At 41.0% G+C, this 16,900-nt stretch overlaps 1 protein-coding gene across 7 annotated transcripts in view; it reads left to right on the top strand.

The window, feature by feature from the left end:
- The window catches only part of METTL24 (methyltransferase like 24), a 174,950-nt gene that overhangs the window by 44,586 nt on the left and 113,464 nt on the right, over positions 1-16,900 (top strand). For 6 of the 7 annotated variants that reach the window (XM_060616381.3, XM_060616379.3, XM_060616380.3 and 3 more), the window contains one exon: positions 5,020-5,248. In XM_060616381.3, the coding sequence (XP_060472364.3) occupies positions 5,020-5,248 (229 nt within the window). Of the gene's footprint in view, positions 1-5,019; positions 5,249-13,783; positions 14,229-16,900 lie in introns of those variants that run through there. The other variant, XM_060616382.3, reaches the window with a different exon arrangement.

Genomic DNA, 16,900 nt, shown 5'->3' with positions numbered 1-16,900 from the left:
ATGTTTTTTTTTTTTGTTGCTACAGTCAAATTTAGAACATTTTCATGACCCCAAAGAGAAAGCCCTACACCCAGTAGCAGTCATTTGCAAATTCAACACGTTTCCTGCTTTTCACCCCCTCCTCGTAGGCAACCACTAGTCTACTTTCTCTCTATGAATTTGCCTATTGTGGACATTTCATGTAAATGGAAGCACACAACATGTGGCCTTTTATAACTGGCTTTTTTTCACTTAGCATAATGGTTTCAAGGTTCATCCATGTTGTAATATGTATCAGTACCTCATATCTTTTTACGGCTGAATAATATTCCATTGTATGGCTACACCTCATTTTATTTGCTCATCAGTTGATAGACATTTAGGTTGTTTCCACTTTTTGGCTACTGGGAATAATCGTGCAATGAATATGCACACGCAGGTTTTTCGGTAGACATTAGTTTTCGCTTCTCTTGGGAATATACCACTTCATATTCCCACCAGCAATGTATGAGGGTTCTCATTTCTCCACATTGTTGCCAACATTTGCAATTATTGGTCTTTTTGATTGTAGCTACCCTAGTGGATGTGAAGAGGTGTCTCACTGTGATTTTAATTTGTTTCTCCATGTTGGTGAATGATCATGAGCATCTCTTCATGTGTTTGCGCTAGGACGTTTTGATTCCTGGGGAACATAAAGGACGCTTACCTTAATACTCTTGGGAATATTTTTAAAAGAATAACCAAGACCTGAAACAGTACCACATCTATGCCTTCTGCCCTTCAGTAGCATTAAAGGGCATGCAGTTGCTAGCACTGTAGCTGGTCCAAAGGACACCTTTATATGACTTGGGAAGAGGCACCCCCTCAAGAACCCCTACCCCACCTGCTAGAAAATCATCATTATGGTGACTATGATGTGAATGGTACCGTCTAGAATTGTTGGGTGCACAACTCACACAACCACACTGAGGAATCTTGATTGTTGCTCTCTGAGCATCAGAAGAGGGGGGTCAAGATGGTTACTGTTATTCTGTGACCTGTGGAAATTTAGTCCTATAATTCTCCCTGTTCCTATTTCTTCAACAAATCTCTCAGATTTGATGCCCTTTCTGTGCTGAAGAGCTTGTCTCCATCTCAAACCCTAGGCTTAACATATGCAGAATAATATTCATAAGCATTAGTTATATAATTTTCTCTCTCCCCCGTGTAGAGATAGGTTATAGTCTTCATGAATGCTTATACATTTGAATACACCTATTAACTGCTTACCTATTTCAGAAATGGGTTGTAGCAGGAATTTCCAGTTGTCCTCCGATATCCATTCTTTCCTGTTTCCTTTGGTAACAGAACTCCTGAGTTTAGCAGGGCACCTGGCCACCTTGCTGAAGACTGCATACCCTAGCCTTCCTTGAAGCTGCAAGTGGCCGTATGACTAGCTTTGAGCAATGAGATATGAGCACATGTGATGTGTGCAACTTCTCAGCCATACCCTAAGAGGAAAGGACATGACCTTCATTCCCCTTTTACTTCTCCTGATGGCTGGAAGGCAGACGTGGTGGCAGGGAATGGAACAACTGTCTTAGATCATGAGATAGAAGCCTCTGATCTACATGTCTTGCTTCATGGAATACACATTAAGTAGAACATTCCTGTAAAGTAGGATTTTCTACAGTGAATTCTCTTTCTAGATAAATAAGAGCGGCAAATGATTTCCTTACAGACTAAATACATTTTTGCTGTAAGCAATATTTTTGTTTTGGTTACTTCATAATTTTACTATATTTATTTGTTCAGAAATCTCTCTTCATTACTACTTGTGAACTTCAGATCAAGGGTTATGACTAATTTATCTGTCTGTCTCTGGTGTCTAGTATAGTGCCTTAAACATATTAAAGTGCTTTATCAGTATTTGTTTATACACATGAAGAAGACAGCGAACCATAGCCTACCCCATGTCATGCTAGTTACTGTGTACTATGTATTCTAGGAATTCCAGACCCTATAATTTTCTAGTTTTCTCTCACTTGGAGCAGCATTTTATAGATTTGCTGTCTCTTTACTCAGCACTTGGGATTCAGAGATAAGCAAAAATGTTATGCTGTATGTTAACCAATTGGAATTGAAATAAAAACTTGAAACGAAAAAAATAAAAGCAAGAGGGACACAGTTCTCTTCCTTATGGAGCTTTACCCTCCAGTAACTGGCGATTTCGTAGATCCCCGAGATCACAAATATTCCTTCCAGGGTTCTGTGTCCTGTGCTCATTCACAGTGAGGTGCAGTATAAAGAGCACATTTACCTGGATTGGATTTGACTCCTGGTTTTCCTACTTTGGGCCAGGTAGTGCCAAACCTATGTATATTACATTTGCCTTTCCTGTCGCTTTTTACACCTACCACAAACTTGGCTAATTTAAACTAAGCTTGAGGAAGTACCATTTTGAATAAATGGAAGTAAGAATTATAGACATTGATTAAATTAATGCAGCTTATTACTTTCCAGTATAGTACACTTGTGTATTAAGTGTATTTTATTTACTAAAAGTAATATAAGTTAACCCCAAAATTACAAATTCAGTAGTTTCATTTTATTCAGTGCCTACAAAATAGTTCCTCACTATTTGATGATTAACTTAAATATGTATGTGTGTAGTTATGATATCTCTAATAAAGAACACTTGTACATATCTAGAGAATTTCTGGAAAGATACACAAAAATTACTAACTGTGATTACCTCTGGAAATTAGTGGCCAAAATTTCTAAGGGTAGAAAACTTCCTTTTTATTTTATCTATTTCCTTGAACTCTTCCTATGTGTCTTTGTTATTTTTTCATTACAAAATTTTTTGTTTAAATTGAAAACATCAATATGTAATAAAGTGCCTTACGAAAAAAGTTAGTTACAGAACTGTATGTGGTTAATTTAATCCCTAAAAGTTTTTGAAGTCTTAATTAAAATACATGTTTTAGAGTAGAGAATGTTTCCTTGAAAATAATATTTTGAAAATTCACTTAGAAAGAAATTATTCAAATTTCTCTACTCTAGAAAGTTTACATATAAATTGTATTTAATGAGTACTTTGTTGACATAGTGTTCTCCTAGTAAAGCTACAGTATTGCCATTTTCCATTGGATGACCCATAGTAACACTGGTTGGCTCATCTCAGTTTCAACATATTCAGTTAAGTGAAAAATCTCTTGGGGCAGGTGAATGTGGCAACATTCTGATAGATATAGAAAGAAATCTGTCTACTAAAAAAAATGCTTTGTAGTTTTTGCTCAACTCTTGGATTTATATTTCATGGCAGGTTTATACGTTAGCTGTTGCTGTGTAACAAATCACTCTAAAATTCAGTAGCTTAAAACCATTATTTATTCTTGCTTATATGTCTACAAATCGGCGGGCTTCCATTGACGGAGGCTGGGCTCAGCTGGGAGACTTTACTTCAAGGTGTGGTGGCTAAGGGAAGTTCTGCTTTTCATAGAAATTTGGCAACTTCGCTGGGGTACCACTGCCTCTCATGTTTCTTATTTTCCTGAGCCTGGCAAGTTATCTAGGGTATGTTTTCATCATGAGGGTGGTATGAGGATGTCCACGAGAGTGGACAGAAGTACTTAAAACCTCGGCTTGGGACTGGCATACTGTCACTTCCTTCCACAAAGTAAATCACCTAATCAAGCCAGAAAATCAAGGGGCAAGAAAGGACGCTCTGCTCATGATGAGCACAGCATGGCAGTAGTGTGGATGAAGGGGGACAGAATTAGAGCCAGTCATTCAGTCAGTCTGCCGTCTGAGTTGAGTAGGTTCAGTAGGACGTAAAAATTAGGAAACAGAATCTCTCAGGTAAAAGGAGTGATATAGTTTTGAAGGGTGCTACATCTTCTAGCCACAAGGGGAGAGAGAATTGTAGCTGAGAAACAGCAGAGGGTTGACATGCCATGCGTCCAGTGAGGGCAAAAGCAATGTAGTAGGAGCGAAGGGCAAGAACAAGGCAAATAAGAGTAGTAAGAATGTCTAGGTGGAGGGAGGATCTCTGTACTGAAGGCTTATTTTCATTGCCTAATACCAGGTAAATAATTGTTAGCCAATGAGCTTGTACATGTCCAAATTATGAAATGTCTGCGATACTGGAGTCTAAGAGAATGAAGCATTTCTGCACTGGGTTCAGGTTTGGCCAATGTCTTATAGATACCCTTTGAGATTTTGGTATCTTAAACCATATCTAATTATAGTATTTTGAGCAAAGAAGCCATAAGCACCATTAAAAAAATTGTCTTTCATTTAATTTCATGTTTTTCATCCAAGCTGATGCTTTAATCAAAGTGATGAATATTACTCCACCAAATAAGGAATATGTCTCAGTAAATTAAAATTGTGTAAGTATATGAATGTTTCACATGACGTGCTACAAAGTGGATACTTAAGTATAATTCATAATTTCTTCCTCCTGTTGATGTGAATTTAGGTGAGGTGTCTCTTCTACTTCTTGAGTACTAGATCCAGTAGAACCGCACATATTTGCCTCTTCTTTAGCTGTACTATTTTAAAATGCATTTCCACTTCTAAGACAACAGATATTGTCTTTAAGTCAGGCTGCATGCATCATGGCCATTAGAATGGAGACAAATTACCTCATTAGTACACTGCACCTCTCCCTAAGGGAACTGATCCTGGAGCTTCTATTTTTGATGTATTCTGAGAAAAGCTCTTAAGATTACTGGATAGACTTGTTTCATTGCTACTATGGTTTACATCTTAAAAAAATTAATTTGCTATGTCTCTACACGTTTGAACATGTGATTCTCTGGTCTGCATTTAGCAGATAATTTCTCTGCTTGCTTTTTATCCAGAAGCTTTTAGCTATAATGCTTTTTGTGATGGAAGCAGGTTTATTGAATGTGTACAGTTAGCCATGTGTTAAAACAGGAGAAAGCTTGATATGAATAAGAAAATTGTCCTTAGAATTGTCATTTTATCAATCTAGCACTTTTGCTTCATTATATTTGTGTTGTTATTGATTTCCACGCTCTTTCTTTATAGGCTGGGGAATGATGATACCCAATTTGAGGTTAGCATGGCCAACAATGGATGTGAAGTACATCGTTTTGATCCTAGTGTTAAATCAGCTCATATTCTGGAGAGTCCGCGCCTTTGGCATCACCGCTTGTCCATTGACTGGCGGGACCCCCATCCAGCTGTTGCTGCCCCCAAACTGCACAGCAACACCAGGAAACTGGGAACCATTTTGAATGAATTTGGGCATCACAAGGTGAGATTTTTTTCATTTGATTTTATAATTAGGTAAAGTGAACAAACTCGTAAACTTTAAAAAATGCAAACCGGGGCGCCTGGGTGGCTCAGTCGGTTAAGCATCCGACTTCGTCTCAGGTCATGATCTCGCGGTCCATGGGTTCAAGCCCTGCCTCGGGCTCTGTGCTGACTGCTCACAGCCTGGAGCCTGTTTCAGATTCTGTGTCTCCCTCTTTCTCTGACCCTCCCCTGTTCATGCTCTCTCTCTGTCTCAAAAATAAATAAATGTTAAAAAAAAAAAATTAAAAAAAAAATAAATTAAAAAAAAATGCAAACCAAGAATTGGATAGTTGAGGATCCAGTTTCAGTTTTACTGATGTTCACCCACCATTATTTATAGCATCAGCTCTGTAGACATGAAGTTTTGGCAAGGACAGAGATCTTAAGTTGATTTGTAGATTGTAGTCGCTGTTGAGTAGTGCTAGGGTTTTGGCCAAGACTGGGCAAGGAGCTAAGAAACCTACTTCTGGCGTAGGTTCAAGAGTCCCATTTTCATTTGGCAATTGATTTAAAGTGTTCAGACAGAGCAAACTACTTATGTCGGCCTCAAATACAAAAAGTAATCAGAGCCAGGTTTTTGTTTGATAAGAGATTGCTCATGTATCATGTTTCTCACTGTTTTAACAACTATTTTGGGTTTCTAGGCTCTTAAAGGCCAGAAAAAAAATGTATATCTTTGATTAAAATGAACTTTGTAAAATTGAATGGACATTATGTGTGTTGCAACTGATATAATTGTGTCAAAAGTATGTCAAATCCCTACAAGTATTTTATTGTGAACGGATAGCAAGAGGAAACTCAATCTTTGAACTGTGTTCCTGGAAAGAGATTTTTTAGTGTAGACCTGAGCCAATTGCATTCTGTAGGCAAATACTAGATAATTCTCCTGAGTGTGCTTGGCTTGCATTTGTTTGCTAACCTGCCTGGGCTCGGCCTACTTTGCCTTCACGTTCTCAGCCAGAGATGGCATGTGATTTGGAACATGCCAACATGGGTGCCTCTGAAAACCAATGTACATGGAACTTAATTTTAAACTTGAGTTGGCTCCTTGATCTTTAACAAAAGGGCTTATCCTCTGCGTTGTTCTTTTTCTTCTCCGCTCCCTCTTGCTCCACTTCCTCCTCCTCCTTCTTAAAACACACACACACACACACGCGCGCGCGCACACACACACACAACTTCCCTTTAATTGGACAGCTGGAGCTTCTTCAAGAACGATTTCAAAGAATTTGCTGCTCTTTTGACATGTGATTAACTGTTGGTTTGTATTTTGCTCTGCCATTGACGGTCACTAGCATTTAATAATTAGGAGCCTAAATGAAACATATATAGGAGTTGGGGGGAGCGGGTACAAATCTCTAAACAGAAACTGATGTGAGAGCATTTTTCAGCACTTTATTTTCTTTTTGCTACCTGTTACCTTCAAAGACCTGTTTTTTGGCAGCTGAAAATTACAGGCTTGAATCTCTAATGTGTCAGCTCTCGGATATTCAAAGAGCTAACTACAGATTCTTTGTGTTCATTTGGGACTCTTGTTGCTCTACCATGATGTTCTGTGCACCTTGGCCCTGTCTACCCTCACTCTTTAAAGGCTGAATAGAGACTGCTTTTTTTCGCTAATATAGTAGCAAACGATTTGGTAAATGTGAGGATAAAATAGGGCTTTGAAAAATGACATGTGGATATAATTTATCTAAGCCACGTTTCCTATGAAAAGTGTGTTTTCAGATAACCAGGTATGCACCCGAATTGTGTTTGTTTAACTGCCTAGGAGCTGCAGTGGGCAAACCTTTAGGCTGCTGATGAAGCGTACAGTCTTTTACACTGCTCCTAAGACAGTGGAAATATATATAGTGGTACCTAAAAAGGATAAATGTTCCAAAGGATTTTTTATATTCCTAAGGCTACTTATTTTTTTTAAAAAAATTAACATTAAAGCATTATTAAATGAAAAATATTCTGATAAGTACTTATTTAAAAACATTAAAAAAATTAATTTTTTTTTTATTTTTGAGAGAGTGAGAGAGACAGAGTCTGAGCTGGGGAGGGGGGTGGGAGAGAGGGAGACACAGAATCGGAAGCAGGCTCCAGGCTCTGAGCTGTCAGCACAGAGCCAGACGCAGGGCTCAAACTCACGCACTGCGAGATCATGACCTGAGCCGAAGTCGGATTCTCAACTGGCTGAGCCACCCAGCCACCCCTATTTAAAATATTTTAAAACCTAAAAATGGTTAAGATGGTAAGTTTTATGTTATGTTATGTGTATTTTGCCACAATAAGAAATTTGGGGAAAAAAACCCCATGAAAGTGATCTGGCTCAGAATTGCCAGGTATATATTTGCTGCTTTAAAAATTCCTTATTGAGGAATTGAAAAGATACTGATACACTTTCATAGGTGTGTGTGTGTGTGTGTGTGTGTGTGTGTGTGTGTGTGTGTATTTGAATGCTTTAAAACAAAGCAAGAAAAATGAAACCCACTGGTGACTGATTGCTTCCATTAGAAACATGCCTCTAAAAGCTATGCGGTGCCAGATAAAAGGAAACTGCATTTCTGGCCTGCAGCAAGCAAAGTCTGTTTTCATTTTTCTGCATGTGTACAGACACTGGTCAATAGGATGTGGCTCTGGCAGGAAAGCAAATAGAAAACACACACACACACACACACACACACACACACACTGAAATATGTGCATGAGCCTTGCCTTCTTCAGTCATTTTTTTCTGCAAGTTATTTTAGAAACCAGAGGGTTTTTGGTTGTTTTGTTTTCACTTCACGATGCTAAACTATTTTACATAGTTTGGCGATGTTCTCCATGTTAAGCTGTGATTTTTCTTCTTCTCTTTATCCATACCTAGACTCCAGCCCCTCAGGCAAAAAGGAAAGGCAATCCCCTGACATGGTGACAGAAAGATGCATGTGGCTTTTGTAGTGCTTTTAAAACCCTTTGGTAATTTTAATTTCAAACTATAAATCAAAGCCCTTTTGAAGCATCAGGTGAGAGCAGTAGCAGCAGCAAAACCATGTGAACCATAAGCCATAATAGCACCTGGATCCAGTATTATTAGCGATGAACTGTTTTCTCCTTGCTGATGTACTTGTTGCTGTAACTATGCATAAGAATTTTTCCAGGATGGGACTAGAAATATCGAATCTGAAATTTCTGCTCATATTGATTGTAACGTGTGCTTTTTTCCTAAAGTCTCTATGACACAGAGCATACTAAATGATCCAGGCTGATGAAAGAGAAGTTACTACTTTCAGTCTTAGCCATGCTGATGATAATATGAATAACAGGACTGCCTTAGACTTTGACTCTGGAAGCTCAGTAATTTACATTTGAAGCGCTGGTTCTCCTGGTGGTGATTTTCGGCAATGGGCAAGTCGTTTAACCACTCTGGTGCTCATTTTGATCACGAGTGTAATAGGGACAATGGCACTACCTGGATGGATTGTTTTTGAGAAGTACATCAGAGAAGACAGTACAATTGAAAAATGATGATTTAAATTCAAAGGATTTTTTAAAACAATTTCAGTAAGTTTTTACAAAACTCTATAGAAAACATTTCTGTTTTCTTTCTTTCTTTGTTTAAAGGGAAAATATATCAGATTTCCCTGGAAGTTGCTAACTGCACCTAATTCCACTCCAGAGTTTTTAATGAAAGCTCTGTGTGACACTGAAGGGCAATTGGTTCTTCAGACGTGGTGGTAGAGAACTGTTTCTGTCTACTGCCCTGGGGCGCTGAACAGCTTTGCTGGCGATTGTGTAGAAAGAAAACACTGTACTGTAGATAAATTAAATAAGCTGCTGAGAATTAATACAGAGCAGAAGTGGAGCATGGGGCCTTGGGCTGCGGGTCAGAGGGACCGGGTGGAGCTGACCGATGCCTGCTCAGTGCGGGTACGGGCGCGGGTCCTCCCCTGGTGGGTGGGGCCGCTGTCTTGGGCTGAGTGGCCTCAGGTACCCTCACTGGAGGGGGCGGGGCCTGCTTCCCGGCCCTCCACCCCTTACCCCTCCAGCTCCCCAGGGATCACAAGAAGTCAGCTCTGTTGTGTGATCCCCGCTGTGCTGGGGCGAACCTGGACTTTGAAATTGAACTACAGAAAGATTCCCTTTCCTTTTGCTTATCGAATCGGCAAATATAAACAAGATGTTGATACTGGCCTAGAGTGGAATGCGTCTTGGGAATAATACTCCTGCTTTGCTGCTGGCAATGGAAGACGATAGATTCAGGAAGAAGATTCGGCTCCACGTGTATATTATGTCACTTTTCATTCCCAGAAATTTTCTTTACCTGAAATTCTATTTTGTCTGCTATTAGTTCTGCCGTGCCAGTTTTTTGTTTTGTTTTCTTTTTTGATAAATATTTATGTGAAATGTCATTCCACATTCCTGTCTTTTTCGATACAGTTTTAGTTTATGTCCTTTGTGTTCTCTCTCTCTCTTATAATTTTCTCCTTTTGGTTTGTATTTGGCGTGGGGGAGGGGTGCATCTTCCCTTTAGGGAAGAAGGAAGGAGGCGCGTCAGCTTTCTTAGAATTATCTGGAGAATACTACCCAAAGCTATCTACACATTCAATGCAATCCCAATCAAAATTGCACCAGCATTCTTCTCGAAACTAGAACAAGCAATCCTAAAATTCATATGGAACCACAAAAGGCCCCGAATAGCCAAAGTAATTTTGAAGAAGAAGACCAAAGCAGGAGGCATCACAATCCCAGACTTTAGCCTCTACTACAAAGCTGTCATCATCAAGACAGCATGGTATTGGCATAAAAACAGACACATAGACCAATGGAATAGAATAGAAACCCCAGAACTAGACCCACAAACGTATGGCCAACTCATCTTTGACAAAGCAGGAAAGAACATCCAATGGAAAAAAGACAGTCTCTTTAACAAATGGTGCTGGGAGAACTGGACAGCAACATGCAGAAGGTTGAAACTAGACCACTTTCTCACACCATTCACAAAAATAAACTCAAAATGGATAAAGGACCTGAATGTGAGACAGGAAACCATCAAAACCTTAGAGGAGAAAGCAGGAAAAGACCTCTCTGACCTCAGCCGTAGCAATCTCTTACTCGACACATCCCCAAAGGCAAGGGAATTAAAAGCAAAAGTGAATTACTGGGACCTTATGAAGATAAAAAGCTTCTGCACAGCAAAGGAAACAACCAACAAAACTAAAAGGCAACCAATGGAATGGGAAAAGATATTTGCAAATGACACATCGGACAAAGGGCTAGTATCCAAAATCTATAAAGAGCTCATCAAACTCCACACCCGAAAAACAAATAACCCAGTGAAGAAATGGGCAGAAAACATGAATAGACACTTCTCTAAAGAAGACATCCGGATGGCCAACAGGCACATGAAAAGATGTTCAACGTCGCTCCTTATCAGGGAAATACAAATCAAAACCACACTCAGATACCACCTCACGCCAGTCAGAGTGGCCAAAATGAAGAAATCAGGAGACTATAGATGCTGGAGAGGATGTGGAGAAACAGGAACCCTCTTGCACTGTTGGTGGGAATGCAAATTGGTGCAGCCGCTCTGGAAAGCAGTGTGGAGGTTCCTCAGAAAATTAAAAATAGACCTACCCTATGACCCAGCAATAGCACTGCTAGGAATTTATCCAAGGGATACAGGAGTACTGATGCATAGGGGCACCTGTACCCCAATGTTTATAGCGGCACTCTCAACAATAGCCAAATTATGGAAAGAGCCTAAATGTCCATCAACTGATGAATGGATAAAGAAATTGTGGTTTATATACACAATGGAATACTACGTGGCAATGAGAAAAAAATGAAATATGGCCTTTTGTAGCAACATGGATGGAACTGGAGAGTGTGATGCTAAGTGAAATAAGCCATACAGAGAAAGACAGATACCATATGGTTTCACTCTTATGTGGATCCTGAGAAACATAACAGAAACCCATGGGGGAGGGGAAGGGAAAAAAAAAAAAAAAAAGAGGTTAGAGTGGGAGAGAGCCAAAGCATAAGAGACTGTTAAAAACTGAGAACAAACTGAGGGTTGATGGGGGGTGGGAGGGAGGGCAGGGTGGGAGGGAGGGCAGGGTGGGTGATGGGTATTGAGGAGGGCACCTTTTGGGATGAGCACTGGGTGTTGTATGGAAACCAATTTGACAGTAAATTTCATATATTAAAAAATAAAAAAATAAAAAAATTAAAAAAAAAAAAAAAAAGAATTATCTGGAGAAATAAATAATATCCGTGGAACTCACGAGTAAACTCGCTTAGTTTTCTGAAGCATACTAAAAATACCTAACAAACAAAAGAGTTTGAAGTACTTATTTGTACTGACCCAAATCCTATCCCATGCCATTCTCGCTCATATTTACTGTGTATGTGAATCATCTGGGGATCTAACTAAAATGCAGATGTTAATTCCTAATTCTGGGGTGGGACCCAAGATTCTGCACTCCTAGCAAGCTACCTGGCCCTGCTGAGGCTGCTGGTTGGGGACCATACAGTGACTAGCAAGGCCTGTTGGCAGAGGATATTTACTAGCGGTTGATTTCCCCCCTGGAAGCCCAGCCCTGGGCCACTTTGTGTTCTGATGCCCTCCACTCTCAGCCCGAGTCTCTGCCAAGGGTGGCATGAGGCACAGATGCTATGCTGTGCTCCAGATCATTTTCCCGTTCCCATGCCAGCCTATGCACCACATTTCTGTATTGGACTTGCTGTTTTCTTGGAACAAATTTGTTTTTCGCAGGAGGAAAGCTCTTCTGTAAAAATGTCTCATTGGGTGCCTGGGTGGCTCAGTCTGGTGAGCTTCCAACTCTTGATTTTGGCACAGGTCACGATCTTGGAGCTCCTGGGATGGAGCCCTTCGTCAGGCTCTGTGCTTGGGATTCCCTCTCTCTCGCTCTCTGCCCCTCCTCCATTCTCTCTCTCTCTCTCTCTCTCTCTCAAAATAAACATTAAAAAAAAAAAGTCTCCTAGTGGTCTCCCACACCAGTTCAAGGCCCAGACATGCCCGAGTTCTAGATGACTAATGGTTAAGCCTCCAGCTGGACCCCTGCATCTCAGATGTGTGTTCCTAACTAAGCAGTATATGGCTTAAGAGTGGGACTCATGTGGGATCCCATTCCAACCATCTAGTGAAGTGCTCAGGAAATACATGATACTTGATCTGACTTTCTACCTAGTACCGTCCTAAATAAGATGCAGAGTATCAAAGTTTGAATGCTTTATCTTTTCACACAGCCTACTGCAGAATTAATAAGCAGCAGTTAGAGCATCCAGAGGCCTTAGCCACCGATGTTTCAGAAGAACATTTGGGTGGGAAATGCCATGGAAACAAGATATACTATGGTAAAGGTAGAAGTCCAGGTGATTCTTTTAGGGCCTGGTGCAATCTCCTGTTTAGACTTGTTGATACTCCTTTTTCAAAGAGAGGTGTGTATCTTTCTGTGTATTCGAAGGCAACTTCATCTTGCAGAATTGCTATTTAATCATGACAAGGCTATGTGTCTGTGAAATAAGCCAGTAGCAATTTAGGAGTAATGAGTCAGTTACATTCCTGAATTGCAATTTGAAATGCAGACACATCTTTCTGTCTCCATCAACCTGTAGTGGTCCCAAAGGATGAGCCATCGTGAGAACGTGGGTTGAGAACTTCTGCACTCAATATGCAGGAAATGAGTGTCGGCTTTTTACCCTTTTCACTCATCTATAATGGTGAGATTTGCTGTGAGGCAAATTTCCGGGCCCTTAGTGATTTTCAAACCATTCAGTATTTAGCTAGCATATAGATTATAAAGCCTGTTTTGAAGAATGAGCTAGGTACATGTGGATTTACCCCTGGTTTGTTTTTTCTTTGATGTGTTTTCCTTGGGCAGAAGCCATGACTGGCAAGGTTGTGTGTGAACCGTGCTCTGGAATCCAGAGACCCACTCCCACCTGTACAACTGAGTGGTTCTCAGATCTCAGTGTTAGAATTGGGAACACTGGAAAACAAACCAAAAATAACAGCACAAGCAAAGAATCTGATCACCCAGGGACCTTGATTAAACTGTCGAACCCAGAGCCAACCTTAGAGATTCTCAGCTGGTATGGCATGGAGCCAGAGAACCTGCATTTTTGGCGGGGGGGGGGGGGTGTTAAATCAGGTGGTTTATTAAAGTTAATGCTACACCTGGTTTAGTTCTTAAAACTGTGGTTTACTGACATGGCTTGCATCATAGTTCTGTTGGATAGGGCTGGTCTAGAATTCTAGCTCCAGCTCTGCTTCTAAGGAAGCTTCTCCTAAGGAAGCTACTCCTGAGTAGGAGAGACGCAGGGTCACATGGAGTTCAGTGGGTTACTTGACTGCCGGGGTCTTTGCAGAGTTTCCTTGTCTTGTCTGGCCTTTTGAGATTCATCCATGTTGTGGATGTCAGTATTTTTATTCCTTTTATTGCCAAGCAGTGTTCGAGAACCTGCATTTTTAACCAACCCCCACCTAACTCTGACCCAGGTAATATGGAGATCACCCTGTGAGGAGTGTCAATGTGTAGAGAGGACTTCAGTGGCTGAGCCTTCCATTTGCAGATCCCCCTTCCCCTGCTGCATATAAAAGGACTAGTATCCAAAATCTATAAAGAACTCGCCCAACTCCACACCTGAAAAACAAATAACCCAGTGAAGAAATGGGCAGAAGACATAAATACTTTTCCAAAGAAGACATCCAGATGGCCAACAGACACATGAAACGATGCTCAATGTCATTTATCATCAGGGAAATACAAATCAAAGCCACACTGAGATACCACCTCACACCGGTCAGAGTGGCTAAAATAAACAAATCAGGAAACTATAGATGCTGGCGAGGATGTGAAGAAATGGGAACCCTCTTGCACTGTTGGTGGGACTGCAAACTGGTGCAGCCACTCTGGAAAACACTGTGGAGGTTCCTGAAAAAATTAAAAATAGAACTACCCTATGACCCAGCAGTAGCACTGCTAGGAATTTACCCAAGGGATACAGAAATGCTGATACATAGGGGCACTTGTACCCCAATGTTTATAGCAGCACTCTCAACAATAGCCAAATTACGGAAAGAGCCTAAATGTCCATCAACTGATGGATGGATAAAGAAGATAATGGTTTTTATATACAATGGAATACTACTTGGCAATGAGAAAGAATGAAATCTTGCCATTTGCAGCAACGTGGATGGAACTGGAAGGTATTATGCTAAGTGAAATAAGTCAGAGAAAGACAGGTATCATGTATTTTCACTCATATGTAGATCTTGAGAAACTTAACAGAAGACCATGGGGGAAGGGAAGGGGAAAAAAATAGTTACAAACAGAGAGGGAGGGACAGGCAAACCATAAGAGACTCTTAAATACAGAGAACAAACAGGGTTGATAGGGGGTGGGAGAGAGGGGAAAGTGGGTGATGGGCAGTGAGGAGAGCACTTGTTGGGATGAGCACTGGGTATTGTATGGAAGCCAATGTGACAATAAATTAAAAAAAAAAAAGAAGCAGCAGCAGCAGGAGGTTGAGTGCCTGTAAGCTTCTGTGGCCTCCTTCTCTGTCTCTTCACCAAGTTCCTTTCTTCTTTGTGCCTCAGTTTTCCCTATTATAAGGTGTGTGATGTGACCCCTGCCATTTAAGAAGGTTGTGCAGGCAAATAAACTCATGTTGGTGAGAGAAATGAATGGAGTATTTTCATGAGCCTAGAATTGTGATTTTACATAAAACAGAGCATTTTGACTGATTGTCACTTCTTTGAGATTTTCAAAGGGGTCCAGTATTATTACATAAAGGGGATGATTTCACACACAGAGGACATTAGGCTCCAGTGAATGGCATTTGTTTTTCTTCACTGCTGTGACCCAGGGCGGGCGTGCTTGAGAATTCTGCCATTTTGACAAAGTTTTGGGAAGGAGAACCAAATGGATCCTGAGGAAGCGGAGGGGTTCTTAGCTTCAGGTGTCCACAAAGGTTTCCCTCTGTGTGACTCCCTTCCGTAAAGGAGATTGTGGTTCGATAGAAGAATGTTATGTTTAGCATTGCACAGCTCGGTTTCGCCGGGTCATGACACTCTGCCAGTTATTTTATATGTGTTAAAAAGTGCTTAATGCTTTTTGGCAGTAAGAGGCCCCAGAACTTGTTATCATATTAGTGAATCCTCAGAGGGTGTGTATTCTTTAAATTTTTTTTTTAATGTTTATTTATTTTTGAGACAGAGAGACACAGCATGAGCAGGGAAGGGGCAGAGAGAGAGGGAGACACAGAATATGAAGCAGGCTCCAGGCTCTGAGCTGTCAGCACAGAGCCTGACGCGGGGCTCGAACCCACGAACTGTGAGATCATGACCTGAGCCGAAGTCGGACGCTTAACCGACTGAGCCACCCAGGCGCCCCTTTAAATTTTTTTTTTTAACGTTTATTTATTTTTGAGACAGAGACAGAGCATGAACGGGGGAGGGTCACAGAGAGAGGGAGACACAGAATCTGAAACAGGCTCCAGGCTCTGAGCTGTCAGCACAGCCTGACGCAGGGCTCGAACCCACGAACTGTGAGATCATGACCTGAGCCGAAGTCGGACGCTTAACCGACTGAGCCACCCAGGCGCCCCTTTAAATTTTTTTTTTTAACGTTTATTTATTTTTGAGACAGAGACAGAGCATGAACGGGGGAGGGTCACAGAGAGAGGGAGACACAGAATCTGAAACAGGCTCCAGGCTCTGAGCTGTCAGCACAGCCTGACGCAGGGCTCGAACCCACGAACTGTGAGATCATGACCTGAGCCGAAGTCGGACGCTTAACCGACCGAGCCACCCAGGCGCCCCTGAGGGTATGTATTCTTGAGCAAACCCTGTGAGGTCCCATCCTGGCCAGCCATTTCTGCCTGGGGAGCTCAGCCATGCCGGTTCTCTGAAGTCCCGTGCATAACCGACCCCCCATGAAAACAGGTTCCAGGTGCTTGGGGGAAAAGTGGGCATAGTTTTATGTGGAGGTAAAACTTGATTTCTTTTCCAGCCAGTGAAAATATAAGGAAAGGAAGGTTTCACTTGCCACTTTTTAGTTAAAAACATAAGGACCTTATAAAAACACTAATTTTCCAGCATGGAGTGGCATTCAACAGTTTTGCAATTAAAATGATAATGAAACATTTCTTACAAGAACTTCTCTTTAAAATCAGCACACCATTAGAAGGAATTATGTAAAGCGGCCTCTCTGTTCCAAGTTTTATTTTAAGCTTTAATTTATTCCAGATTCTGCAGGAAAAAAACCATCCATGTGACGAGCCTGCTAACAGATGTCAATTTAGTTTTATAGCACATGCCTGCACTCCAGAGTCAGAAAATGGAGATTATCCTTTTTGCCTGCTGTTTATGACACGACACCACTTTATAACACTAAGCCCTGGAGGATAGCTGATTAATAACTTATGGGCAAGCAACTTATCATCTGCTCTCGTCTTCTGTGGTGTTGAGCGTAAGCTTTATTTCACATTACCCTTTTGGATTAAAAGAGGTGCCGGAAGGAGCAAAGGTGACAGGAAATGGATCTTTCTCTTTTAATTTCATCTAGGCCAGACAACAGATTATACTGTAGTGAAGAGAAGTAAGAGAAAAAAA

The sequence above is a fragment of the Panthera onca genome, chromosome B2, assembly GCF_046562875.1.
Source record: "Panthera onca isolate mPanOnc1 chromosome B2, mPanOnc1 haplotype 2, whole genome shotgun sequence".
In the NCBI taxonomy this organism is placed as follows: Eukaryota; Metazoa; Chordata; class Mammalia; order Carnivora; family Felidae; genus Panthera; species Panthera onca.
This window is presented reverse-complemented; position numbering and strand designations above follow the sequence as displayed.